The 27966-nt window shown below is 44.8% G+C and overlaps 1 protein-coding gene across 2 annotated transcripts in view; it reads right to left on the reverse strand.

Annotated features, from left to right (window-relative positions):
- Positions 1 to 5084: 5084 nt before the first annotated feature.
- The window catches only part of SLCO3A1 (solute carrier organic anion transporter family member 3A1), a gene marked incomplete at both ends in the record, with an annotated part of 317248 nt that continues 294366 nt past the window's right edge, over positions 5085 to 27966 (reverse strand). The window contains 3 exons of one of the 2 annotated variants that reach the window (XM_082839253.1): positions 5085 to 5167; positions 13881 to 14123; positions 24480 to 24544. In XM_082839253.1, coding sequence (XP_082695379.1) covers positions 5085 to 5167; positions 13881 to 14123; positions 24480 to 24544 — 391 coding nt within the window. Of the gene's footprint in view, positions 5168 to 13046; positions 14124 to 24479; positions 24545 to 27966 lie in introns of those variants that run through there. The other variant, XM_082839252.1, reaches the window with a different exon arrangement.

Below are 27966 nucleotides of genomic sequence, written 5' to 3' on the forward strand. Positions count from 1 at the left end.
TCAGAAGGGGTTCGGGCAGCAATGACAGCCAGTGATGGCAGCAAGCTTAGCCACGGCCAGTCTGGTAAGCAAACCACCCTGGATCCGAGTTTGGGCAGAGAAGAGGAAGGCAGTTGCGGGGAGAGAGCAGAACAAGCTTCTGCTCGCTCCAGGCCCCCAGAGGCACAGGTCCATCTGGCCTGCCCTTGTGGGGGAGGGCTTGAATGGAAGATGTGTCAGGAGTTCTCAAATGGCCAGGACCAGGGCTTAAGAAGTGAAGCGAAGCTATTTTAATAAGTAAAAATGACTCAAAAAATTAAGGAATTGACTGACTAAGTCATTTCAGGAGCAGTACACAGCAGAAAAGAGGGTTTCCAAAAAGCAAAGTGGTAGCAAATATTGGTAAATGGAAGCTGGTTTGTATTTAAATGGCTGAGGTTGAGACTTCTCAATGAAACGCATCACTTCTTGAGCCCCACCAGGGACAGATGATGGGGTGTGCGTACACTGAATTCTCACGATGTCTCTGCCAAGGAGGCTGAAACCTTCCCATCTCAGAGCCACATGTAGCCGAAGTTCAGAGTGGTGACTTGACATGCTAACCTGGCAAGGTTAGTGAGCAGCTGAGCTGAGATGCAGACCTGTTACCTGGTCTTTCCACCAAGCCATCCTGCCTTCCTACTGCCCCCAGCTGTAGAGGGCCTACTACGTGCAGAGGACCTCACAGGGTCCTGTCTGTACTAACTGAAAATCACAGCCTTGCTTTAAACATAACATACATCAGTTTGAAATATGGAATGGATGCAGGAACAGTAATCACCTCCCGCAGCACTCACATTCCCAAGAATGGTAGGATGCCGTGAAGGACAGGGTGGGACCAAGTCGGACTGAGGGCCTCCACGTGTTTTTTAAGCCCTGTCCTCACCCACATGGTCTGAATTCTGTATCTCTCCTCCCTGCCTCAGTCATGCTTTCAGGATTGATCTGCTGATACCATCTGAGGAAATGATTGACAATGATATGCTTCTTCAAGGGCCATGTTCACAGAGACAGTTGCCATTTAAATAAAATCTCACCTCCAGTGTCCTGCTCAAGACATACATCTCCCCAATGTTCATTACAATACTATTTATAATAGCCAAGATGTGGAAGCAACCTAAGTGTCCATCAACAGACGAATGGATAAAGAAGATGTAGTATACATAAACAATGGAATATTAGTCACCCATAAAAAAAAGAATGAAATAATGCCATTTTCAGCAACATGGATGGACCTAGAGATTATCATACTAAGTGAAGTAAGCCAGTAAGCCAGACAGAGAAAGACAAATATCATATGATATTGCTTATATGTGGAATCTAAAAAAAAAAAAGAAAAAAGATACAAAGAAACTTATTTACAAAATAGAAATAGACCTAGAGACATAGAAAACAAACTTATGGTTACCAAATGGGAAAGGGAGGGGAGGGATAAATTAGGAGTTTGGGATTAATAGTTACATACTACTATATATAAAATAGATAAATAAGGACCTACTGTATAGCACAGGGAACTATACTTAATATTTTGTAATAACCTGTAAGGGGAAAGAATCTGAAAAAAATATATATATAACTGAATCTCTTTGCTGTACACCTGAAACTAACACAACATTGTAAATCAACTACACTTCGATAAACAAAGTAAAAAAAAAAAGGCATATTGTCTCCCTTTCTAGCATTGCATTGTAATGCCTAATTATTTGCATTGAACTTAAAGAGCTAGGCAATGATTATTTTAGAAACAACAGAAGGAACAGCCATTTTCTTTGGGCTCTTTTCCTTTTTGTTTTTTCTTTTTACCTATATTAAGCACTGATTTTACTATGAAAATTTAGTTGCCTTCCTACAGAATAATTCCCCAAAGAAATGGAAGGATCAGCATGGGAGCAAGTTAAGCTTCCGGGGTAAGAAAGGAGCCTGTTGCTAAGCTGGGGGTGTAAAGCCTGAGGACAGAGGTTCCCACCTCCTTTTCACTGGGAGACGTTTCAGTTGCTCCTGGGGATTGTGGGCAAGTTCTCAGTGACAGGTGATGGAGAGAGCCTCACAGGAGAATGTCTCCTTTCCAAAGGAGGCTGCTGGCTTCTGCCATGTCATGTTTGAGTCCCTGAGCCTGTTTTTTTTTATATTGCTGGTCAACTGAACTCATGCATTTATTACCCTGCCTTTGTGTTCCAGGTTGATTGTCTTCTTTATTTCACCCCTTAATTACCTTAGGAGGAAGAGGGAAGTGAGATTGCCCATTGAAACACTCTTGAAGATCTGCAAAGCTCTCCTTTGGGGATCTGATAACTACATGTTTATGCATTTTATACATGGGAACACTAGAACTCAGAAAGGTTAAGACACTTTTAAAAATGCTTTCTGGAAAGCAAAAGCTAGTCTCTGCCCTCTGCATTAATTAGACATTTCTCTGCACAGTTATGGTAACAGTGCTATAGCAGGAGTTCCTGAAGTAACAAAGCCTGAAAAGAAAAAAAAAAAAAAGGGCAGCTCTTTGTAAAGTGGATGTGATCATGGTGGTTCTGAATCCACATTCAAGGCCACAGAAACAGCTTGTTCTAATTTCAGTTGTGCCAAATGTTTGGGTGCATGACTAGCCCTTTCACAAAGACTGAGAAAAGGGTCAAGTTGGATTTTCAGATCTAGATCAAGATGGACCAAATATATACGTAGTTGAAAGCCCCAGTGGCCCATGGTAGTTGATAGGACATCTGGAGGAAATGGCATTTGGATTAATCTAAGCAGTCTATTCTCCCTGAGTTGGTTGAACAACCTGTGCACACAGCTCTCTCACGGACCTGCTTAGATATTGAAGCAAATATCTTCAACATTAGATATTGTCTTACCAAAATAAGTAAGACATCTTTGTGAAGTTCAGATAAAATAGATGGGAGTGTAAGTTTTCCATAAATTGACTGCCTTTACGGTGGAAAATATAGCAAAAGAAAAGAAATTGGACTGTAGGTGAAAAACAAATGTGAAATTTTGGACTGAGAGCATGGATGCCATAAGCAACACCCTCCCCTCCTTCCTTCTTCTGCCTCCAACTGAATTTCCAGTGCAAATGAAGCTCAGCTTCCGTGAGGAATCACTAACCACTTTTTCAGCTGTTTCAGCATCTTTTCACATCATGATGGAAAACGTTGAAACTGCATTTTCTTGGGATTTTTATGCTGGAGAGAATACATCATGTTGTTTTGTTGCAAAAAAGAAACAGTCCCATAAATAATAGGGTCAGGCTGAAAAGAAGTCCTCGAGACACCAATGGGCCAGGTAATAGGGCCTCAGAGAAGGTAACTCGCCCAAGCATACTCTCTTCTGAGTCCATGGATCCCAGAGTGAAAATATCAGGCAGGGCTGAGGGAGGGTGAAGTCTTCAAGGAATATTAGCTTGACAAGCATTGATTTCAGGTGAGCTCAACTGCAAACGATGGGGCTGTAGGAAGGCAAGATCCAGGCTGTAAGGGGATCTGAGAACATAGGTCAGTTATCAGGGTTAGCCCCACACGAGGACTGGGGCCATGCTGGGTCTTCTGTTCAGATGACAGAGAGTGAGCATTAGCTCCCGGAGCTCCTGTCTGGCCAGGGATGTAATGACTGTAGTGAGGACTCTCAGATGCACACCAGCGGCAGGCATCAACTTGATTGTCCATAGGAGGTAGGAGTCCTGTCAGTGGATTAAGGATGTAGTGGAGAAGCTGGCCAATTAGGAAGCAGCCTCACAACGGCAGCCTAACAATGACTGGGAAGGCAATGGAGCTCCAGCCAGGCAGTGAGGCTTGTGGGAGGGTCTATGGACCTAGAGAAGGGAAGGCAAATGCTGCCCTTGCCTCAGAGGGGTGGGACTAAAGTCAAAGCCCCAGAGGTTGATGATTCTGAGGTTGTTTGTTCGTCATTCATTCATTCAATTATACAATGAACATCCACCAAATGTCACACACTATTCTAGGCACTGTATCCCAAGAGGAAGCCGTTACCTGCTCTCCCAGGGTTTACGGACAATGGGAGAACCAGAAAGGAAAACCAGATGGTGACATTACAGTACTATGGAATGTATCAGTAGGAACCATGACAGTGTTGTGGAGCATCTAATTCCAGCCAGAGGCTGGGAAGCAATGAACAAGTACCATTTCTCCGTGCCCATTCTCTGTGAGACATGGTGCTTCCTTCACACTGGATTTCATTGAAGCCTTACGACAATTGTGTAAAGCGGGCGACAGTATTCCCATTTTACAGATGATGAAACTGGGGCTCAGAGGAGTCAGATCACTTCCCCAATACCACACCAGTAAGCGAGTGCTGGGATGAGGATTTGAACCCAGGTCTGTTTCGGCTCCAAAGACTGTGCTCTTTTGAACTATTCAAAGCCCATAAATCTAGAACACACACAGCCAGAAACACTCTCCTCAAGAGTCTTTGAGGATTGTCCTACCCAAGACACAAGAGAGAAAGATAATAGAGATTACAGCGTGAGACTGAGCAAGAATTAAAATAGTGCTTTTAATATAATTCTCAGCAAACGTACAGTATGTACTTTACATCACATATTTCTAGACTGCTCATCTGGAAAATAGAAGCTGCAAAAATACAGAATACCACACTCAAAATCTATTGAGTATGTGCTTTTTCCCCCCTCTGTTCTAGGAAACAGGGTAATTTTTACCCCCTCCTATTAAAATCCAGACTCAGCTGCTTTTGGAAGAACTGTTGAGCCCTCGGTCAGAGAAGCATTCCCAAGAGGGAGTTTTCTAAAGCATGTCAGCAGACCATCCCCACAGGAGCCAAAGGAGGGAATGGGCAGAAGGAAATTTGCACATCTGGTCAATATTACTCTTTAGTGATCCAGGAAAATGCCTACTCCAAGGGTTTGGAGGACTCCTGGCCACAGACACCTGCTTAGTCCTCGTCACAGGCCTGTGCTTGGGGCCTCAAAGGACCGCATACTGGCCGGAGAGTCCTCACAGGGACCCTTGGGTTCTCGGGCAGGGCAGAGCACGCTAAGTCAGGCCCGCGAGGTCTGTGGGCGGTGGCGGGCTGTTCTGTGCAGGACGAGGGCCAGGCCCTCAGCTTCTCACAAAGGAGTCTTCTGAAGGTGACTGTGACTCGGGACAGGTTTTCTCAGTCTCAATGTCTTGGTACTCTGTGCCTAAAGGGGGAGGGGGGAAGAGAGCCAAGAGGAAAAAGAGATCGGTCTTTTCTGGTTTTCCTACTTATTTTTTAGGCTTATATAACAGCATCCTGGCCTTCCAGTGGAATGGATAAGAGCAGGAAGTCATGTCAATAAAATGCTACGTTTTGCTCCACGTCACCCCAAGGAACCAGACTCCAAGCCCGAAGCCCTTTATGTAGGCCAAATTTTTCTGAGAAGCGTATATCTATACATGTCTGTACCAACCCCTACGTGGATGTTTACTCTATGGGAAGGAATAAGCTGCATCCCAGTCATCAACTTATCTTCATCCTCGTAAGTCACCAGTGACAGACACTGTCACTGCAATCTCTGTTGAACAGGTGGCTGTGTACCAGAGAGAACCTCCTGGCATTCTAACGTCATGCTTTCTCCTCCAGCATTTGGGACCGGTTTGCTTTTCATTCAGCCACAGAGGGTCACCACATGCTGAGTGAAAGAATCTCCTCATTGGAGCAAGGTTTTTAAGCCTCCACAACACTTCTGAAATAGATGCTGCGGCTTCATTTAAAAGGCACGAAAAACCCAGCTTCGTCCCTGTGATGATTTACAAGTTGTGTAGGTCTCCATGACCGTGACATGCAGCTTTCCTGTTCGATGATAGCCAGAGCGGTACCATGGAAATCCCCACTCATTTCCTTGTCCTCTCTAGACTCTGACCCGGTAGTACAAAAGGTGACAATGTGGAAATGTCAGTCCTTTCCTCAGGATTTTGCAGCTGAGACCTGGCTTACAGGAGATGCAGCTCACATGTTCTGGACAGTTTGGAGAATCCTTCTCAACTTTCACAAGGTTCAAGTTCTTTTAGTCTTGGGGGCTCTGTTAGAAGCCATGGGGGCAGGGAGTTGGGGAAGGTGGGACAGAAGTGAGAGAGACGGGGTTGGTCCTTGTGTGCAGAATGAATCAGGCAGAGAATGATGGGGAGATGGTCAACTTCTGCTGACGTGGCTAAGGTGGAAAAAGGAAGGAGGAGTGTTTCTAAAGGTCTCCAGTGTTTACTGAAGGAAAGAAAGTTCTTCTCATTTTAGATCTCTGTGCCGGTAGGCAAAGTTTGGCAGAGGTTTTCACCGCCAGCTCTTGCCTCATTTCTCTATGGAATTATAGACTTTTGTAGGGGTTTCTGACAGTAGATGCCTTCCTGGCTTCATCAAAGCTTCCTGAGGAGCCAGCCAGACCTGCGTTCTCACTTTGGTGGCGTTTGTGGTGTCATGGAGAGAGCACTGGTTCAGGAGTCAGACAGACCCGACATTGGCTCCTGGTGACTTTCTAACTAGCTGTGTGACCTTGGGAAGCTTTGGTTTACTGAGCCTTAGTTTTCTGATCTGTAAAGTGGAAACAATGATACTTACCTCATAGGGCAGGTGTGAGAAAGCTGCTGAGAATATTACCTGGGATCAGGCCTTAGGGCCCCTGGCACGTGGGTAGCAGCCTCATAATAAGCATGAGCTTCCAGCCCCTTTCCTCCTTTAAGGGGCTGGGCTAGAGCACAACTGATGTGTTAGCTGGGTTCCTCTTATAATGAAACTTCCTACGTTGCATACTTCCACTTCATTTTATGGTCTTTGATTATAAAATCCAACAGTCTTGACAAACCCATCTCCACGAGAGTTACCTTCTGTTAAGTGAGCATGAATTTAAGAGGAACATTATTTTCTGGGATGTAATGGGATGGTAAAATTTCAGCCTACAGGATGTTAAACCTCCAGAAAATTTACTATGGTTGTTCCATCTGCTCCCGGTAAGAGAACATAATCACTTTACCTGACAGAAAAATATTCAGAATCGGTGCTAATCATCAATGACTGATTGTTGGCCTGAGTCGTTAATACAAAAATCAAAACATCTAGAAACTCTGTTCCTAAAAGTCTAGTATTTGATAATAGAGCAAGACATAGCTCCAAGCAGTGACCAGCATCGGTGTGTCTGAGGCCCTGGGCTGGAGCCGAGCTCCTGAGGTTGATGCTGAGGACTGCAGGGGTGCCAGGTGGGAGGGGTGTCTGGGGTCTCTCCCACTGGAGCTGATGACCAGTGCTGAGGACTGTCTCCCTGGCATTTCAGCACTTTGAAATTGCATTTCAAAATGCATTAGAGTGGAGGCATCATCTCCTGTTTCCTCTTACCTGCCTGCTTCTGGTAGAACATCCCAAATAAGTTATCACTGGGCTCTGTGGTTAAGACTGGGAACAACACAGGAAGAGCAGATGTCCCCAGAATACAGCAGTTGCCATGTCCCCGTTGTTATGATAGGGGGCATGCGAGAGCGTGGGGGGCATCCGTAGTCCATCTGAGTTGGAGTCTTCTGCATAGGACATCCCTACAGGTGGGAGGGGTCTCTCATTTCCTGCCCAGGATGGAGGGAGTACCCATAAAGGCAAAGAACACGAGCTGTGGAGTTGTTGACCTGGGTTTGAAACTCAGCTTTGTGACCTTGAGCCAATTCTGGAAGCTTTCCCAGACTCATTTTCCTTTCGTGTAAACTGAAGTTTAATAACTGCTTCTGCCTCACAGGACTATGGTTGAGATTAAACGAGCTAATACATGTGATAAGCTGGTTCATACTAAGTGCTTGGTAAATGTCAGCTACTATTATTATTAGTTATTATTCATGCTTACCAATGATTCCACTGGGCATATCTACTAGCTTTCTAGTGCCAAGGTTTCGTCTTGGAGGGAAGAAACTTGAGACACTATTCAGTATCTGGATTCAATCTCCTTTGTCTTGTTCCTGCATTTTCCCCTCCCATGTCCACTTCCATCACTTAAGAAAAACAGATGATTACTCTGGTAGAGCTAGGAAGTGAGTGTCAGGGCTGGAAGAGACTGTAGATTGTATAGTTCCAATTCCCCTCGTTACACAGGAGCAAGATAATGTTGCCTTCATTGCAAACCCTGACGACAATGGGATACTTACCTCATTCTTGGAAAATGGGATACCTGAATTAGATTTTTAAGGCTGAAGGACCCTTCCAATCCATGACTCAGCCCAGGCTACAGTGGCCTCTGCTGCTACAGTCCATCAGACTGTATGCCATGCTGCTTCAGACCTCATTGTTTTCCAGAACAGAGATCAGCGTGCTACAGCCCTCCCTCAGCCAAACCCAGAGACTGCCTGTCTTTGTAAATAAAGCTTTATTGGAGCACAGCCCGCTCATTTGTTTACACATTGTCTCGGGCTGCTTCCCTGCTATGACAAAAGAGGAGTGGCCACAAAGACTCAATGATCCTCAAAGCCTAAAATGGTCACAACCTGGCCCTTTATGGAAGGTTTGTGAACTTGCTCTGCTGGTCCTGTCGATGGAGGGTCTCTTCCCCTGGCTCCCTGGCAGACATCCACTGCTCTTTAGTTCTTGTTTTCTAGACCACCGGCTCTCTGAAGCCTTCCTGATTCTTGATGCCATGATGCAGAACTTCCCAGCTCCCTGAAACAGCCCTCATTGCTCCCAGACACAGACAGACAGACAGACAGACCCTGGCTCTTAAAATGACTATTCTATTGCTTTTATTTGTGTTCAGGTCTGTTTCAATCATTAAACTTTGAGTTCTTGGAGGGTGGGACCATGCCTTCTCTACCTTTGTACCTGGTTTGGAGCCTGGCACACAGTCAACATTTTAATGAAGTAGTGAGTGAATAAACACATCACTGGAAATTATCAAGCTCATATAATGCTCCTCTAAATGGCACTAATCCTGCCAAGGAAAACTATGCTACCATGTGGAGGGTCCCTGAGAAGCATGAGCTCTGTCCTTATCTCCATGGCAGTCACAGATTTCTAATGTGCTGGGGAATCCTGGCTTTTCTGAATTCCCCATTTCAGGCTTTTTAACTCATGTCCTCCCTGCCATGATAACCAAGCACTCTGAGGTCACCTACAAGCATGAGGGAGGGGAGACACAAGTGGGTGGCTGTGTGCAGACAGTGTAAATTCCCGTGTGATCCTAGCAACAGGCCCCGCAAGAGGCATCTGAACAATGTCTTTCTTGCATGTTCTGCCAGTTAAGAGATTCCTCTGTTTTACCAATTTATTCCTGAGCAAACATAATACCCCAGGGGGGCTAGGTCCAAAGGCTATCGGTAGGGCTGGTCACTCTCAGAGATTAAGTTCTCACAGCTGTTCAGAACTCAAGAATTTGAACTGAGTTGGGAGAGGTGAATAAAGAGGAAACAAGGAGGGAAGGGCAGAGAGGAGGAAAAGGACTCTGTTTATGCCTCAAACTAATTTCCAGGCTCAATTTAATTTCACTAGCACCCTCTCTTGGAAAACGTCGCACCTCTGAGGGATTTGATCTGGATTCTAACCGAAAGGGAAACACAGACCATGGCTCAAAGGAGGCTGTTGAGAGGCACTGACATGAGCTCAGTGGAGTAATTAAGCCCCTACTACGTGTCCGGCACCTTCTCCTGGACAGATACTGGTTCTCCATCGAAACAGGTAAGAATAGCACAAGACAGCAAATATGCTGTTAGACTGAAAAACTGCTTGTCTGTTTTTCTCCCCTCATCCAAACCAAACCAAACATACAAACAACAAAACAATAGGGTGAACACCACCAAAACATACAAACAACAAAACAGTAGGGTGAACACCACCAAACAGGACAGAAGCTTACCCTGTCCTGTCCCTCTGCTCTTGATTGTATAATCAGCTGCATTGATTTCTACAGGTTGAACTTTATTGCTTCACGTTGCTCAGGAGTACATTCAGGACTCCCAAACAGGGCTTAGAACACAGGCCTGCTGGGCTTGACTGGGTGGAGAAGAAACCACACTTCCCATGACCTGAACAGCGGGCAGCAAGAAAAACAGCCTTGTAGGCTCATGCGGAACCAACAGCTTCTTCTCCTCAGAGGGTTTGCCTGTGAGTATATATATGTTTCCATTTTACATGCTCCTCATGAATGGCCTGCTTTGGAAGTGTGGAAGATAATCTATTAGCAACCACGGCAGAATCTTTTTCCTGAGAAACCTCCTCAGGAGTGGTGTGGCTATCATCCCAGGGACCAGCTGGCCGCCTTGAACAGAACATTTCTGTGGGTCACCTTGGGCCTGCGTGCAAGGCATGGGAAAATGTTGCCACGCCCGAGCGAGGGGATGCTCTAGGTTATTATTGGAGATGGGGAAGTGGAATCAGGGATTTGAATGTAGAGACACCACTTAACCAAACTCTACAAATCATCACTAGGGGAAGCTATTCCACTGGAGGGTGGGGAGAAAGAAGCGATTTTTATGGAGAAGCACGTTCCTTCCTGCTCGGGAGACATTAGGAAGTCTGTCCAAGGATTCCTTAGAAGCTCTTGGTTTCCCCTTATTACTTTGCCTGTTAAGGGCTGCTAGCAAACTCCTTAGGGGACTCGTGAGCAGAAGCATCTCTGGCTCCTTCGTTAGCTGTGAGGAAAGCCCACATGCTGTGGCCTCCTGGAGTGGCAGTGTCCCTGGGGTGCCTGGGAGCTTCACAGCCTTCCTCTGTGGAGGCGTGAAGAAGGCAGCACAGCTGCTGGGCTTCCCTGACAGCGCACAGCCTCAGCAGGAGGAAGACAGCAAACTCCGTCCCCCAGAGACAGAGACTCTAGAAAATGTGTTCACTTCATATGCAGGAATATTACTGGTAGAAACCTTTTTGGTCTATATGTAGGAGTTACAAAAACCTGTCGCAAGTTGCAGCAAAGAGAGCCTTTCCATCCATCCCTGGGCACCTTCCACTAAGGTGGTGGAGGGCTTTGTAGCAGAAGAGAGAGAACGTTAGCATTCACTTTCTAGGTTTATTCCGTCCCTTACATTTTTGTTTTCCATAAGTCCAATGAAGATCTCCCCAGGAAATCTTTCCATTCAAAATCCTGCTCAAAACCAAGCAAATAATCAAGGGGCCGGATTGGGAAGGGTATGTACAACGGTTCCTTGTAGCACAAAAGGAAAATTAAAGCTAGACTAGGTTTTCTGTTCTGGAGTATGGGAGAGAAATTAAAATTTTTAAAGGTGACAACAACACATGTTAGAGCCCTCTTACAAGAGGGGACTTTAAATTTCGGTCCAGTTGTTGATAAAACTGAGCCCTGGAGTTGTTTTCCTTTGTCATCCTAACCTCTTATTCAGCCTAAAATCTTAGGAAAAATAGCCAAAATGCAAAGAGTTTTCAAAAATCTTTTTTAAAAAACAAAAACACAAATAGCCCCATGAAACACGAGGTTCTGCAGCCTCGGTGGGTGTGGACTGATTTGGGGGAGCTACACGATCATATACAAGAGGGCAGCGATCTATTAGCAATACATTTTCAAGACAAAACCAACCCAACACCTATACAGGATGGAATCACAGCCTCGGGAGCCACAGAGTGTACACAGTTTATGAACTGTTGGAGAACAATCCCACCTTTAACTAGTTAACATGTTGATGAGCGTCCCCATCTTCAGGAACAAGGACAGACTCAAGCAAAACACAGGAGGAAGCTCTTCCAGAAGCATCCTGTCCCGGGATGCAGCGGACCACGGTGGCTCCGCACCGCGACACAAGCTTCTTTTGGTCATCCTTGCTCCGTGGGGCTTTTCTCTAGTTTGAGGCTGTAACTCAAACTGCCCCATTTACAGCGTTTGTTAAAAATTCATCACAATGCCCCTCTCCCCCCGCCCCACTCTTTTCTTTCCTGATTCTCTTGTTGCCTTCTAGATGACCTGAAAATATGTGTCTGTCTGAGGTGAAAAAGCCAAACAACCAACCCATCCTCGGGGTCTTTCCAGGCCCAGGAGTGGCCTAGATCGAGGTCACTGCAATAGCATGAAAGGTGGGTTAACTGGACCGTGTGTGTGCATGTGCGCGTGCTCGCTCTCTCATAAGCTCTGCCCCTTCTGCAAACGGCCTCACCAGGCCGAGTCAGCTGGATGCAAGAGGTTTTCCTGTGATTCTTACCCCAAACAACGGTAGGTTCGCTTCTAGCTGTTTGAGATTCAGCCACTTTCAAAACACATACAGACAAAGGCCTCTTAGTTCAAGACTGACCCTGAAAATATTAGACATTTTCAGGCAGTGAACGTGCAGTAGCTTCCAGGAGCTTGTGGGTCTGTTTTCCCAGACACTACATGCTGCTCAAAGCTTGTGCTAGGGAACTGTTCTTTTTTCCGTCTCCTCTCCCCAGAAGCCCTGCACCCATACACACAACCCACAGCTGAGCGTGTCTCCGCTGCAGGTTGAAAAGAACACCTCTTGGCATGTGAAGCAGGCATATGAAAGGGCTTCCCGTGACAGTGATCACTGAATCATGGGGAATAAATGGAGAAGGCAAATTTGCAATTCATCACGTTATCCCCTGTTGCCTCAAATGTGATCCTTTTAAAGGCAGGGTGCATATACACTCTCTTTTTTAAGCTTTTTTTTTTTTTTTTCTTTTAACACACTGCATATTCTTGTTTTCACAGACTATCCAAATGAGGATAAAATGATAAAAAAATTACAATAGATTAATTGCATCCCTTGAATAACATTATATTTTTGGTGCATTAAAAAAGGAGAAAAGTAAAAGCAACCAGCGTAATAAATTCGGCCTAGAGAACTGTGTTAGTGACTGAAGGGTTAACACAGATTTGAGAAGTAGTTAAAAATAGTATCAGAGGATTACACATACAACAGTTTGAAATTCATATGCATTGCATTTTTTTTCCTTAAAAATGGCAAAATGTTTGGCAAATGTAAGCAAATGACTTGGACTAGGTTGGGTTTCACCGGCTCTGAGCGAAGTCAGTCATAGCCAGGCGAGGCCCACTGCTTCCTGAGGTCACTCTGCGGGGCTGGGGGACGCACCCCAATGGGAGGTGCTGCAGGGAAGGGGAGGTGCTGGCCCCCCATGTCCGGCTCCCCCTGGGGCCCTCAGTCTTGAGAAATGGAAATGGAGCTGGTGAGAGGTGTCAATTACAGTCTCCAGCACAGATCACCCTTTAGCATCGCTGAGAGAACTCTGGGGCCTTGAACCACATGTGTAGACTGGGTGAGTCGTCCACACAGCGACCCATATTGCAAAAGTTAGAGAAGTGGGCCTCCACTCCTCTGACTTGGGTGCCCCTCCACCCCCGTGTGGGCGGGGAGGGTGGCATGGGGTGTGTCACTAGTGCTTATCCTGGCAAATGTTGTCAACTTGGGTTTTTTAGTAGACTTCTTTTTTTTCATATATATATATATTTTTGTTTTGTATGTGTATATATATATCCAGAAAGGTCCGTCCTCCAAGCCGGCCACCACTGTTCCCTGAATTTGGCAGTGCCTGTTGCTTGCAGCTGTCGGCATCCTGAAAAACCATGAGGTGCCTTCAAAGAGTAGACTCTGAGCCCCAGGAGGTTGCATGTCAACCACGTGATCCCACGCTCTCCTTATTTTGAATCCTGTCTGGCTCTGATTTTGAGAAAAAGGACAAAGGTGCTGTGTGTACATGTGTGTGTGTGTGTCTCTGTGTGTATTGAGTTTTTTTTTTTTTAAAACTTTTTTCTTTTTTTTCTTTTTTTTAGGAAAAATGACCCTTGGATGACTAATACAGAGTTCAACCCTCCTTCAGTCACTATAAAACAGACTCCATGTTCTCACACCACTCATGATCTTCAAGGTTATAGATAAATTTTGTCCTATGTGTCTGGTTGGCGGGCACAGGGTCCCTCCCCAGATTGTCTAGGGTCAGAGTAGAGGCAAAGAACTCACTGGTGCTCAGCCCGCCCTCGTGGTTTTTGATGTATCGTTTATAGTTTTTCCTCAGGCACTGCCACGTGGTGGTGTAGAGGAGGAAGGCAAAGGACTTGAGCGCGATGGCGATGCTGACGTACAGGTATCTGTAGGCCACGTTGTCGTAGAGGACGCAGGCGCCTTGCTCCCCACAGAATGTGCTCCAGAACAGGCAGGTGGAGTCGATGCCGGCCCCGAAGATGAGTGGTGGGGGGATGAAGCCTGTCAGAGGGAAACGGACAGTTAATGTTCGGGCTCGAACGGCTGGTTTGATGGAGAGGAGGGCTCCCCTGTCCCCGTACGTATCTCTTCCGACAGGACTGCAGGGTTCGTGGACCATATTCAGTGGTTCTATAGCACAGTGGGGTAAAGACCCTGTCAGGAGGTCGAACTGCTTGGGTTCTAATCTCAGCTCTGCCTCTTACTGCACAAGCCTGTGCAAGTTATTTAAGCCCTCTGTGCCTTAGTTTCCCCATCTGCAAGATGGGGTTAATAACATCAGTCCTTCTCAGATCACTGTGAAGTTTGGCTCACTGAATACATGGAGAGCATTTAGGAACAGTGCGTGGCACAGAGTAAACACAAATGACATCTGGGATCATCACCCACTGAGAGTCTGAGAAGGAAGAGTCTTCCCTGAAGGGAGACATGCTTGGTGTCACTCAGAGAAGTGCACCCTTGTAGAGGAAACTGCTAAGAGGCATCACACTCTGCGTATTGCTCTTTTGCATGGAGCTTCTGAGGCTGTGTGGGCTCTTGAGAGGAGGGAGTTGGAACCAGAGGGGACCAGAGGTGGAAAATGAGTACACTACACCTTATGTGTGTGTATATATAATACGCACACACACATATACATATGAAGGGTGTGTTCTCATATATGTATATATACAAAGATATGTAAGTATACACGTGTGTATGGTTTAATAGCTGGAAAATATCTGCACACATACTGACAACTTTCCTTCCCCTAAATATTACCACTGGAACAGAATACTTTTCATTCTGAACCAGGAACCGGTTTTAAAACCTTCACAATAGATCATTTCATGCACCTACAATCAGTCATCGGAAAAGGCAGACGAGATGGAAACTATTCATCATCCTTAATTCAGTTCTCTGTTACTCTCTGCATTCATGTGCCTGCTGCTACCCCCGAGCTCAAAGGTTATCAGGCCTGGCTGCACATTAAAATCCTCTGAGGTGTCCTACCCGAGACCAATTAAATCGGAATATTGGGTGTGTGGCCTGGTCATCAGCATTGTTAAAATAAAACATTTCCAGGCGATTCTGCCCTGTTGGGGGAAAAATGTTTCATCTGTATTATGGGAAAGCAATGGATGGGCCATTAATACAAATTAATTGCTTCGGAAGAAACAGTGTCCCCAAGGCCAGAATATGGTACCAATCATCTTCGGTGAGAAGCAGGAAGTGATCCCTGGAAGCATATCCCAGTGCCAAGGTACCCTGATACCCTGAGCATTCTTTTCAGCCCTGGACTGAGTTTCGCTTTTGTATTAAGGAAAATCCCACTGACAATTTGATGAGATATCGACCTTTCCTTCAGAAAAATACATCTACCCACAAAATCGCATCCACATTTCAGGGGTTTCATGGACCCCTGAAGTCCATCCATGATCACCAGAATAAGGATGGCTCTGTTATATCCACAGCAGAGCCTCCTTTCTGAGGGGCCTGGAAGAGGGGGGCTTAATGAAGGAAGCAGCACTTCCTTGGTTTGTTTTTTTAATTGAAGTCTAGTTGATTAACAATGTTATGTTAGTTTCAGGTGTACAGCAGTGATGCAGTGATTCAATTACACATATCTATTCTTTTTCAGATTCTTTTCCATTATAGGTTATTACAAGATATTGAATACAGTTCCCACGCTATATGGTAGGTCCTTGTTGTTTATCTATTTTATATGTAGTTGTGTGAATCTGTTAATGCCAAACTCCTAATTTATCCCTTCCCTCCCTTTCCCCTTTGATAACCATAAGTTTGTTTTCTAGTCTATGTCTGTGAGTCTGTTTCCTTGTTTGTTTGGTTTTTTTTTAACATCTTTATTGGAGTATAATCGCTTTACTTAGTTTCTGCTGTATAACAAAGTGAATCAGCTATATGTGTACATACATCCCCATATCTCCTCCCACCCTCCCTATCCCACCCCTCTAGGTGGTCACAAAGCACTGAGCTGATCTCCCTGTGCTATGCGGCTGCTCCCCACTAGCTATCTGTTTTACATTTGGTAGTGTATATATGTCCATGCCACTCTCTCACTTTGTCCCAGCTTACCCTTCCCCCTCCCCATGTCCTCAAGTCCATTCTCAACATCTGCGTCTTTATTCCTGTCCTGCCCCTAGGTTCATCCGAACCATTTTTTCTTTTCTTTTTTTTTTTTTTTACATTCCATACATATGTGTTAGAGTCTGTCATACAGTGTTTCCTTGGTTTTAATGACTGGCCTGGGATGGCATGGGGAGAGAACTGCATGATCCTATCAGTGCTGATGCAGTTGGCAGGGCTTCCTCCTGGGCCCAGGTGCCTCAGCACTTATCCTTAGCACTGTCCAACTCTGTCGCTTGTTACCCCAAAGAGAAACCGCCCCCCACCCCCAGGAAGAAATTTTCATTGAAACTGCAATTAAATCTCTCTGGCAGCTTGAGTTAATAAACTCCAAACTCAAATTCCCAATACAACCTGCTCCCTCTTTGCAGCTCCCAGGTCAGGTTGGTCTTGGTGGGTGGAAACTCACATTCCCAGCATTCTCTGCCCCAAAGGCTGCCCGGGTGTTTGAGACCTTTCTCACTAACCAGTGTGTCTTCTCCTGACCCCCAACAGATACCTTTCTTCATTTAACTGAAAAAGAGCCAACTGGAGGAACTGCCATGGCAACCACCAATAGACACTGAGCTACACTCCACATTACTTAGGTAAAGAAATGGCGATCTGGAGCCAGTTTAGATTGTGGATAGACTTGGGGATCAATGGGACAAATCTGGCCTGTTCCTGTGGCCCAGTGGGAGAACGCAGATCCATTCACTTGTCTATTTGTCAGAGTTTTACTAGGTTGTAATTGGCTCCCATGCTCCTCCCTCCTTTTCCTTCTGCCTCTCTTGTCCTAGCCCCACCCACCACCAGGCAATGGGAAGCCAAGACTATGACACCTCTGGTATAAGCTCTGCCAAGGGAAGGAACTGATGGTACAGGGCCCCTCGCTCCACAATGCCCGGGTGCCTGAAGAGTTGTATGCAAATACAAGTTGGGCACATCAGGTCATATTTTAAGCACATTGCAGGAAATGTACAGTATCATGGAACCATTCATTAATGCTTGCTTAAATTAAAAAAAAAAAAAAAACCCCTCTAAAGTGCCAATATGTAACTCTTTCACATACCTGATCCGAGTGAGGATTTTTATAACATGGAGTTGTCTTAAAGTAGGGCATATTTCTATGTGCTAACGATGTCCGTTTTATCCTTGTCAAGCTTTACTATTGGATGACAAGGCCCTGGAAAGTATCAGAAAAAGCCTTCCAACAGAAATTAGAAAGCTAAGTGCCTAGCAAAGTGTTTCATGTTATACTCGATATTTTGGAGAGCACCTGTGGTCAAGATGAAAGACCCTCTCACTTAAGGAGCTGAAAGGTTGGGGTAAGTTACTTTCGGTGCCTCAGTTTCTTGATCTTTTAGGAAATAATGTGGCCTGCCTGGTCAGACTCGAGGTGAGCACTCTGGTACAGATAAGGGGAGTGTTATGCAAGGGTCTGGCCCTTCCATATGGCCAGAACTTTTGCCACCTTATTTATCTTGTACAGGGGACTTGGGGGTGATAGTTTAGAATAAACTCTGGATTGGGTACCTTACGAGTAGTACCTCCTAACCTTTGTGATAACCCTTTTACATTTCTGAACGGAGGAACTATTAGCTTTCTTTTCTGCCAAGTTCATCTTTTCCTTCTTGACTTAAAATGCTTTTCCAAAGGGGAGCTCTAGCTCTCAGGTCCTGAATTCCAGGTGTGCAGAGAATATTAGAGACGAAGCACTTGCTGGATCTCTTACTTAGAGGCCTTTGCCATTCTAGAACTCATCTGATTAGTGACAGAAGGGAGGTAAGTTGGGTGAGGTGTATGTTAGGACCTACTTCTGCTGTTATGTCCTCAGTTACCTAAGGAAGAAGGAGGCAAGTGATGATAATGAAGTACTTCTTTAGAAACCGTGTGTTTTAAAAGAATGCTCTCCTCCCTAGAGCCGGCAGGAACCGTCCTCTCCCTTTTGAGCTCTTTTCTTCCTAATGTTTCCTTGGGAGAAACTCACAGATGAAGTAGGCATTAACTAAGGTCCCATCACAGGGACACTGGGAACCCACCATATGTTGGGGAGGGTATCCGGAAAGCTCAAAGCTGTTACTGGCTATTACAGAGAATATTAAAAGGATTAAATCTTACTTCCTATTACACTCAGGCCCAAATTGCAGCTATATTTCAATGCAAAAATTGCAGTGCCGCTTAAGGAAATTGTCTCTGCTTTCCTGAAATCTATTAACAAAGATTAAACCTCGGTGTCTTGTATCTTGGTTACTTAATTCACTCTCTGGGTTGAAAAGGCCAGGCCTATTTATATTCTTTGGTCTAAACTTAAAAGGTGAACAAAGGCTTTTGTAAGAAAAATAAATTCACATTCCTTTATGGGACAAGATGGAAGCTGCAAATTACTCTTACATTTACATTTCAAAAGATATCCATTCCTCTCCCAGCTTACCTGCCAAGACTTGAATTCACCACGGAATCTCTATTCAACCTGATGGAATTACTGTTGCCTCCAGCGCAAGCTAGAAAGGGATGTCAAAGTATGTTCTCCTGAAAGGGTTAATGAGTTTCTCTGTTTCAGCAATGCCAAGAAAGAGACTGGACTGTCAACATCGTCCAGCATTGTCCACGGGCACCTGACATTCCCTTTTCTTAAATCTGAGAAGTTGGGAGGAGCTACTCTATTCTCATTTCATTCCTGGCTGCCTTGTTAAACTCGCGGAGACTCAAAGACCTTAAATAACCTGCCAAAGGCCTCATGACCAGTAAAGGCAGAGCTGGACTCAAACCCGGGTATGCCTGACTGCAGTGGGGTCCATGGCAAGTATCCGATATCACCTTAGAACAGGGCAGGATGTGGATCGTGGGTGGCTCAGGTCCTTCAGGAGGTCAGATAAATCACTGGTGCTTAGTAAATGTTTGCTGAATAAACAACTAAATGCAGAGGTGAGTGGAAGGGGTCTCCCGCACATTCCAGACCCTGTATCCTGCGCCCCACCATCCCACGGCTGGGGGCAACGGCCTCTCATCTGGGGTCTCTGGCTGGCTGCGCTTACTCCTTACGCACTCATTTTATGTGTTCATTTCTTTATATTCAAGACTTCACAGTGGGAGCTCAACAAGTGTTTGATGAACCACATCAGGAGCTTCTAAGACGTACTTCTCCTAGACCAGCTCACCAATGACCCAAGACCCAAGGACAGTCTGCTCAGGAATGACACCTGTGTACAGAGGTGCACCTTGAGGTTCCCAATGTTCTTTGCCAGCAGGTTCCTCGGGAAAACTAAGAGCAGGCATTTGTGGAGGAGAGTTTGTGGCAGGTGGTGAGTCAGCCCAAGTCATCCCTCACAATTCCCTTGAGACCCCTGTGTCTGTTACCTTATCCTATTAAAGGCTTCTCTGTAGGCCCAGTCCCAGAGGCTCAAATCCTCAGCTTTATCTTGTGCTTCTGCTGTTTCTCTCTTGCTTTCATCTGTTCCCGGGGGGGTGCTCCACATTACCACATTACCTCCACAATATGGCTTCCATCTGTCCTTGCCTTTTAATCCCACTGCCTTACCCTGGTCACCTTCTCTTCTTCTCAGTACTTTAGTTATCCTGCATCCTGCTGAACCACCTTGCACCTTTCTCCCAGGTTGATCTTCCTAACTCAGAATTCTGAATATTTCCATCTCATACCATCATTTGTTCCACACTGGCGATGACTCAGCCAAGTAAAATCTTTTTTCCCTTGAAATTCAAGGTCCAAACTCTTCTAGCCCTTTACGTTGCCCATACTTGCTTCATTCTCCTACTGGAGAGGGCAGGCTCTGGCTCCCACTTATTTTTATATCCTTTGAAGCAACAAGAACAGTGCTTTTGACATAGCATGATCTCAGCGTATATCTGTTTCCATTCATTTCATTTGGTGTAACATCTATGGCGTGCAGTAGACCTCCAGGAGCAAGATTCTGGATCAGACCTTCGAGCGGACGTTATGCCCACACCCAGAGAGAAGAGCGGTGATCAGGCCACTTGCAAAAGGATGAAGAAGGATGGATTTGATTACATCAGGCATTCTGCTTTGAGTAGGTCATTCAGTTTTCTCTGTATTTCCTGACCTATATCCAGCTCAGTCTTCTCTCCCACTCAACTTCTACTGCTGTCCTGGGTGACCTGAACTTCTCCATGGACATGGGCGTCCACACTTTGGCCTTTCAACAGCTCACCCTCAATGTCAAGGATGTTCCCGTCCTCTCTAGTCATGCCACACACTGGGTTTTGTCACTTCACAGACACAGGCCACAGAAGCTTTGGCAACAGATTCTAATTCTTTGTTACATGAATTACTACATCCAGTTCCTACGTTCCTTTCTCTCTCTCCCCTCTCCTGGCTCACCTCTTCCTTATCCAGCCCAGGTACCATGGTCAATCACTTTAGCCTCACTGTGACCACCGTCCTTAATTTCCTTGCGTCACACTCCTTCCACTGCACCTACCACTGATCTCACCAATGGCATTCCTAGGCTGCCACGGGCTGCTTGGGAAGCTCTTGGTGCCACACTGACCTGGGCCAATGCATTCTCTGCCCCTGCCCTTTCTAACACCTCCTTTCCATTGGCATTTAAAGCAACAAGGGGAAAATAACCTTGCCTTCACTTCTGGATCTTGCTCTCTATACTCCTCACAGCCAAGTATCTGCAAAGAGTGGTCTCCCCTCGCTGCCCCCACTTCCTCAGGCTCCGACCCACCAATGATGGTGAATCAAAGACTGAGCCTTGAGACCAGCGCTGTCCAGTATGATAGCTACTGGCCACATGCAGCTACTTAAATGAAAACCAATAAAAATGAAGTGAAACTAGTTTATGGAAGCCACCTTTCAAGTGCTCCATAGCTCCATGTGGTACAGATTTGGAGTATTTCCACCATCACAGAAAGTTCTGTTGGACAGTGTTGGTCTATACCACTCCCAACTTGCTCCTCATACTGGTCTTCCTGTTTTAATAAATAATATCCCCATGCACCACATGATCCAAATCTTTCATAAGGAGCTGTCACTGTGGATTCCTCCTTCTCAGATACTCCAGTCTGTACACTTCCATTCAGAGACTAAGCCTTGACAATTCTTCCTCTACCCACATCTCCCCGTCTTGGTAGCCAGCACCTCAGCTTGGGTCTCCAGCAGCTACTCTGTTATACCAGTGGCTTGTTACTCAGTTCCCACATTCTCTACATGGTAGACAGTGGGCCTTTCTAAAAATGCACAATGGCTCTTCAATGACTTCTTCTGCCTTAGGGATAAAGGTCAAACTTGTCAAAAGGGCAGCAGCCCTTCCCTGACAGCCGCCCTCCCTAGCCCCATCTTCTGCCAGTCCCCCCAGCCTTCCTGCAGCCCCCAAACATGCTTCAGCCTTTGTTCACTTCCAGGCTTTTACTCCTTTAAGTCTCTCTGTCTAGAGCACGCTCTCCTTTTTGCTCAGCTGTGTAACTCTTCCTCATTCTTTCTTCACGTCTTAGGTAGATAGCACAGCCTTTCAAACCCACACCCCTGTCCCCATCCCCAGGCCAGGCTAGGTGGCTCTCCCACATGTCCCCCTGTCACTTGTGCTGACTGCATCTCAGATCTCGTCACACTGAACTGCGACGTCCTCACTGTATCCCCATTACCTACGTGGGGGCCAAGCACAAAGGTTGACAATGTCATGAAATCTGATTTCTCGGTTGGCCCTTCATAAACAGTAAAGGTGGTTAATTTTATTGGGTGCTGCAGGAAATGGAACCAGGCCAAGTGCCAAGACTTCTTTGATAAGTCACTTTTAATTAAAAGATGAAACTGTCCCATATCTTTCTAGAGCCATTTTCTAAACTGTGATGTGTGACCCATATGGGTAACACAATCAGTATGGTTGGTCATGATCCACTACTTAAAAAGGATGGAATGGAATAGAAAGTAGCAGAGGACATCAATGCATATTAAGGGTGAATATTTTTCATGAAATCTTTGCTTCAGCTATATTTGTGATATGCGTGTATGTACTGGGCCATACACTGTAAACCTTATCTCTTGCTGTGGCTCACAGAGGTTGAAAAATAAATACTCTTCTAGATAATGCTTGGTTGATTATTCCTGGAGCAGACATACAAAGAGAGAACCAGCTTTAGAAACAGCATGTCACATTACACATGCTCTATAATTTTCAGTTCTGTCTTCAAGTGTCCTATAATTTTCATTAACTTTTCAAAAATAGCTTGCAAATTTTCTTTCATTTTGTGCTATCAAAATTATTCTGAAGGCTAATTTTTACCAGCTACACTGAGTCCTCATCATCTGTTTAGAGATACAGAGACCTCTGCAGCAACTCCATAGAGGGAGGGCTTTCATCTTCCCTAGTCAGCTTCTGAAAGAACTCCCTAAGAGCAGCACTGAGCTCACTTACCCGGGTATGGTCCACGGAGCTCTGAACACATTAGGTGCTCAATAAATGTCAGTTTGAACACATTCATTCAACATTTTCAGAAATAAGGGTCCCCTACTTGCTACCTGATATTACACATTCATCTGTCCATCCACCCAAACCAGGGTGAAGTGGGGGAGCATCACCACACATGCATTTTCTATCCTCCCAATGATAAGAGAAAAAAAATCAGCGTAATTGGTACCCTGTGCAGTTAGAGAGCTCTAAAAGCCACTACAACTTCCAGGAAGACCTAAATGTTTTAGTCTGAATTACTGCTGAACTTGTTTGAACTAGGTATTATTATACCTAGAACATTTCTATTTTCCATGAACCAGAAATAAGACAAAGATGCCATTTAAGTTTCTCCATATGTACCAACAGATGTGGATTGATAGTGATTGATTGAGAAGATTCTGAGGTCTTGTCCTGGGCATGGCAAAAGTGATCACAGCAATTGATTGAAAGTTATTTGCTATAGACAGAGATAGGGCATGTGTCATGTATTTGCCATTCCCCAGGGAAAACCTTACCTTATTAATGGATTTAAGGGTGAATAATTTTCTTTCATTCACTTATCAATTATATAGGAAGTAATCTCGTTCTGCAAGTAATAAAATCTATATATATTCGTTCAAATTTTAAAAACAAATTTAGAAAATATCACTTATAGCCTCACTATTCAATGATAATAGCTGATACCATTTTCACATCTAGCTTTACAGTATTTTTCCATATTTATATATACTTTAAAAACATTTGCATATATAATATATTATAGACCTCTTTTTCCCCCTCCACGTATCATGTGCCTTTTCCAAGTCCATGAATATTTTTCTTTCCAGAACTTTAAAGGAGAACATAAATCCTACTGGAATTACAGCTCATAATGGATTTAACTAATTCCCTGCTGTTGGGTATTTAGGCTGTTGCCAATTTTTAACTTTTATAGACATTTTTATAAACATTTCCATAGTTAATTCTTTATGCTCATCCAGATTATATACTATTTGGAATGAGAAACTTTATTTTTACTCTGAAGATACAGGCCATGGTTACTTCCCTTTCCACATCCATTTACCATTTAATGTCCATTAAAGAAGACCACAGCTTTATTATCCAAGAAAAAAAGTTGTCCTATCTTGATCTTGGCCTTGACAAAGGGAGTTCATAAAGCAACAGTGTGGTCTAGAGGGAGAAGGGTTACCTTGTTGGCCTTTCCAGCTTCTCCCCAGCCAGTCCCAGCACCCCGGAAGAACCATGGGCCATTCCCATCCTGTTTTCCCATCTTAAAAATTGGGGCGTTAGACTTAATTCCTTCTATCCATACCAAACCTTGGAATGTAGGGTCTATAGCATGAAGGTCATATTTGCCCCATCCAGGAAACCCAAGGTAAATAAACTAAATCAGTTTGGAAAAATTTAAAGGATGCAAAGTTTCCATCTGCGAAGCATTGTGAGAATACCTCTCTCCTCGAGCTGGAAGCCCCATAAGTGAAGCATTTCACAAGCTGCTCATGGGTTGCTTAATGAGGGTTCCAAATGACACCATCAAATTTCTTTCCCTTGGGTGCCATCGCTTTTCCTCCTTATGCCAATAAGAATTAAGGGTGGTACAAAGGCATAGTTGATATCAACAAAAACTCTGCAATATCCAGGGAGTGTGTGAGTTTAGGTCTAAACCCTGAGCAAAATTAACAGACTTGATGTTTCTCTTGTTTACCAAAAAACCTCATAGGAAAAATGCCAAACTCAGGAAAGGGGATGATTCCACTGATATGTACTCACCTGGTTATAAGCATCCAATTCATTATTGAGGAAACAAAGAGATAATACGTACCCAACAAACGGAGGAGGAGAAAAAGAACTCCCAGGGCATAGGATTTGAGTTCAGGGCTGACTGTCCTACATGCAAAGAAGAGAAGAGGAAAAAAGAAAAGATGCTTATCACTCCACTTTAATTAACAGACCCCAGAGTCATCCGCTGCTGTCCGTCAGAGTCCTTCTGTAGAAAATTATTAATGGTTTTGTGCTTTTGGTTTTTTTTTCACTTTCCCTGCCTAAACTCTGAAAAATCCCTGCAATTGCAGTGACATGAGTTTAGGAATTTAACAGTGTTTTTTATTAACTAAAACTAATCTTCTTATTTGAAGGATGGGATGCAAATTTGGTCCACAAGGTCTTTCATCTTCCCTGGTCAGCTTCTGAAAGACCTCCTTAAGAGCAGTGCTGAGCTCACTTACCCGGGTATGGTCCACGGAGCTCTGAATACATTAGGTGCTCAATAAATGTCAGTTTGAACACATTCATTCAACGTTTTCAGAAATAAGGGTCCCCTACTTGCTACCTGATATTACACATTCATATGTCCATCCACCCAAACCAGGGTGAAGTGGGGGAGCATCACCACACATGCATTTTCTATCCTCCCAATGATAAGAGGAAAAAAATCAGCATAATTGGTACCCTGTGCAGTTAAAGGCACTTTGCTTTTGTTGGGACAGGGAAACATCTTAAATTGGTGGGAATATGTATCTGGGGAAAATATTGACAGAAAAGACAGTTCCCCTTATGCTATACAAACAGGCAAGAACCATAAACACCTTTGTCATTCTAGCACCATTTTGTGAAATCAACCAGACTAGCATGGGTCGATTCCCTAGATGAACCACTTGTGAAATAATCCATTCATCTATATCCAGTTTCAGTACCTTTTAAATTGGAAAGGTACCTTCATATAGTTGCATCACTTTGTCTTGAACCGACTCAAGGTTCTGGGCTTTGGTTTACCCACAACAGTCCCTGAGCATGATCTTTTCACACATTTTCTAGCACAGTTTCAGAGGGTAACACTTTCTGGGATAAGAGTGACAGGAGAGGGGGTTTGGAACTGGTGACCGATTCCAGATAGAGAGGCCCTCACAGCTGGTCATAGATCACCTGCGTTATGTCTCTTACTCTTGAAACTAGTATTTACTCAATGCTTGTCTTCTCTCCTTGAGGCCAAGGACTGTTTGCATCTCGTTCATCGTCAGTGTGGTGTGTGACGCACAGCACATGCTGAGTGAATGTATAAGTGGGTAGGTGGGTGGGCGCATGTCTCCCACTAAGCCCCGGGCAGCCCTTGTCTCTGGTGTGCTGGTAGAGAGGGAGGCATCTGACTGACCACATGCGCTCCAGGTCATCCTGAACACCACCAGCAGAGAAACCTCCTCTTGTCCCGTCCCCATTATGAGTCTCTAGGGAAGACGGGGAGATAAGTGCACTACTCTGCCCCCTGGAAGGACCAGGCTAGACCTAGAGACAGTCCTGTGTGGCAGAGCCTCAGGAAACACCAGGAGAATTTCAGTGTGGCCGAAAGGCCAGGAAGACTCATGTGGTGCAGGAAGGACCTAGGCAAGCAATTCTGCAGAAAATAAACATTAGAAATAAAGTTACCAATGGGACATCTAAATCCAGTGGGATACCCAGTACACAAGATATATAACCCATCTCTGGACTTGGTAGCTAGAATACTATTCTTAACCGACCCCAGGGGTCACTCCTCCAATCATCCAGTGGCAACCATCCAATGACCTACCACCTGGTTTGAGCATCAGATGCGCATGCCTTTGGCTTCTTGGTATATAAGGCCAAAAGACACTGTCACGCCAAAAAGGACATGGATGTTGTTTCCACAATCTTTGCCCTATTTCTGAGATTTTTCAGAGAAAACCAAAAATGTGTTGTTCTCGGGGACATACACGTTCCTTTTCAATTGCAAAGAGTCCAGTATAAGTAAGCAGTCCCAGGGCGGCAGGTCAAGACTTTCCATCGAATGACAGGGAAACCACTCTCTGGCTGATGAAGCCAGATACCTGTACAATATCAAAGATGACATCAGTGTTTCTGGACAGAAACACGGTCAGTTCTCTTTCGAATGCGCATGGAACAAAATCCAAGCTCTCTGGAGTTAATATTGGCGCCACGGTTTCACTTTTTGCCCATTCACTTGAAGGTACTGACTTGAAAGACACAAAGATAAAGGCAAATTCTCCTTATCAAGAAAACATGCTGGCATAATGAGCTAGAGTACTTATCACTTGAAGTTTGATTTCCTTTTAGCTATCATGTCACTAGGAATAAAGTGAACAAGATGCTAAGATCTGCCTTCATATCCTGTTGGGAAACTGGTTCCCACAGGAGCAATAATCCTTCTCGGCTTTAGTTACGGAGAAATGGAGGGTTTGGGTCAACATTACTGCAAGCGCCAGGCCAGGCTAGGGAGAGGGCCTTAGCTCCACAACTTACTAGCTACGTGACCTTGAGGATACTGCTTAATCACTCTCTGAGCCTCTGGCGTCTCCCCAGCTGAGTGCTAATAAAGATGCAAACACAGGAAGTTAAAACAAGAGTCCAGTGCGGGCACCTAAGTGACTGCTAGTTGGTATCCTCCCCTGCGGATGTCCTGAGCACTGTTGTTGGCAAGTATGTTTCTGTCTGGAGTAAGAGTGGGAGTGGGTCTATTGCTCTGGCACGTGACGAGGGCCGGTGCTCATCTGGGCTGTGGCTCAGACTGTGCCCTTGTAACCTCCCTAGAACATCTGTGATGGCAAATTGGAGTGGATGGTGGTGGAAGATGGTTTACCCTGGACCCCTCAAAAGGCAAGTGGGCACATACCTCCAGCTATGAGGTTGACAAGGCCCAGCCTGGGTCCTCCAGGCCATCTGTTGCTGGTACATTGAAAAGGAATCAAAGATTTCCTGAAAATCTCCTAGAGCTATCTATCAAGCTGAGATTTGGAAGTGATTAAGATTTCAAATGACTTTCTGCGTTTGGTCTGCCAGCTACAACTACTGAGCTGGGTTTTTGCAGAGGAGTCAAGGGGAGAGAAAAAAGGGGACCAGTCATTGCTAATGGCTGTAAAGGTCATTTTTCCTGCTTCTTGGTGCCTTTTGTGTGTGAATGGCACAATATAACTTCAAAGGAATTTCTAATAACAAAAAGTAATGCAGCCACCCTAAATCCATACCTGAGATCTGATGGGTTTTGTCCATGTGCATATTATATATAATCATCTTCCATATATAATTTCAATAGTTCATTTCATAAACACTTTTCACATTTTTAAGAATTTTCATTATCCCACCGAGCTGTGGTACTATAATTTAACTCACTATTCCAATTCAGATTTTTCTGCTATTATAGTTGACATTGTAACACAAATCTGTCTCCGCTGAACTATTCTTCTTGTAGAGAAGTATTTTCTTAAGACAAGTAGCAATAGGTAGGGTTACCACATAAAAAATCTGAACATTTTTATGGCTGTTGACTTACATTTGCCATA

The sequence above is a fragment of the Leucopleurus acutus genome, assembly GCF_964270905.1.
Source record: "Leucopleurus acutus genome assembly, chromosome: 1".
Classification (NCBI taxonomy): Eukaryota; Metazoa; Chordata; class Mammalia; order Artiodactyla; family Delphinidae; genus Leucopleurus; species Leucopleurus acutus.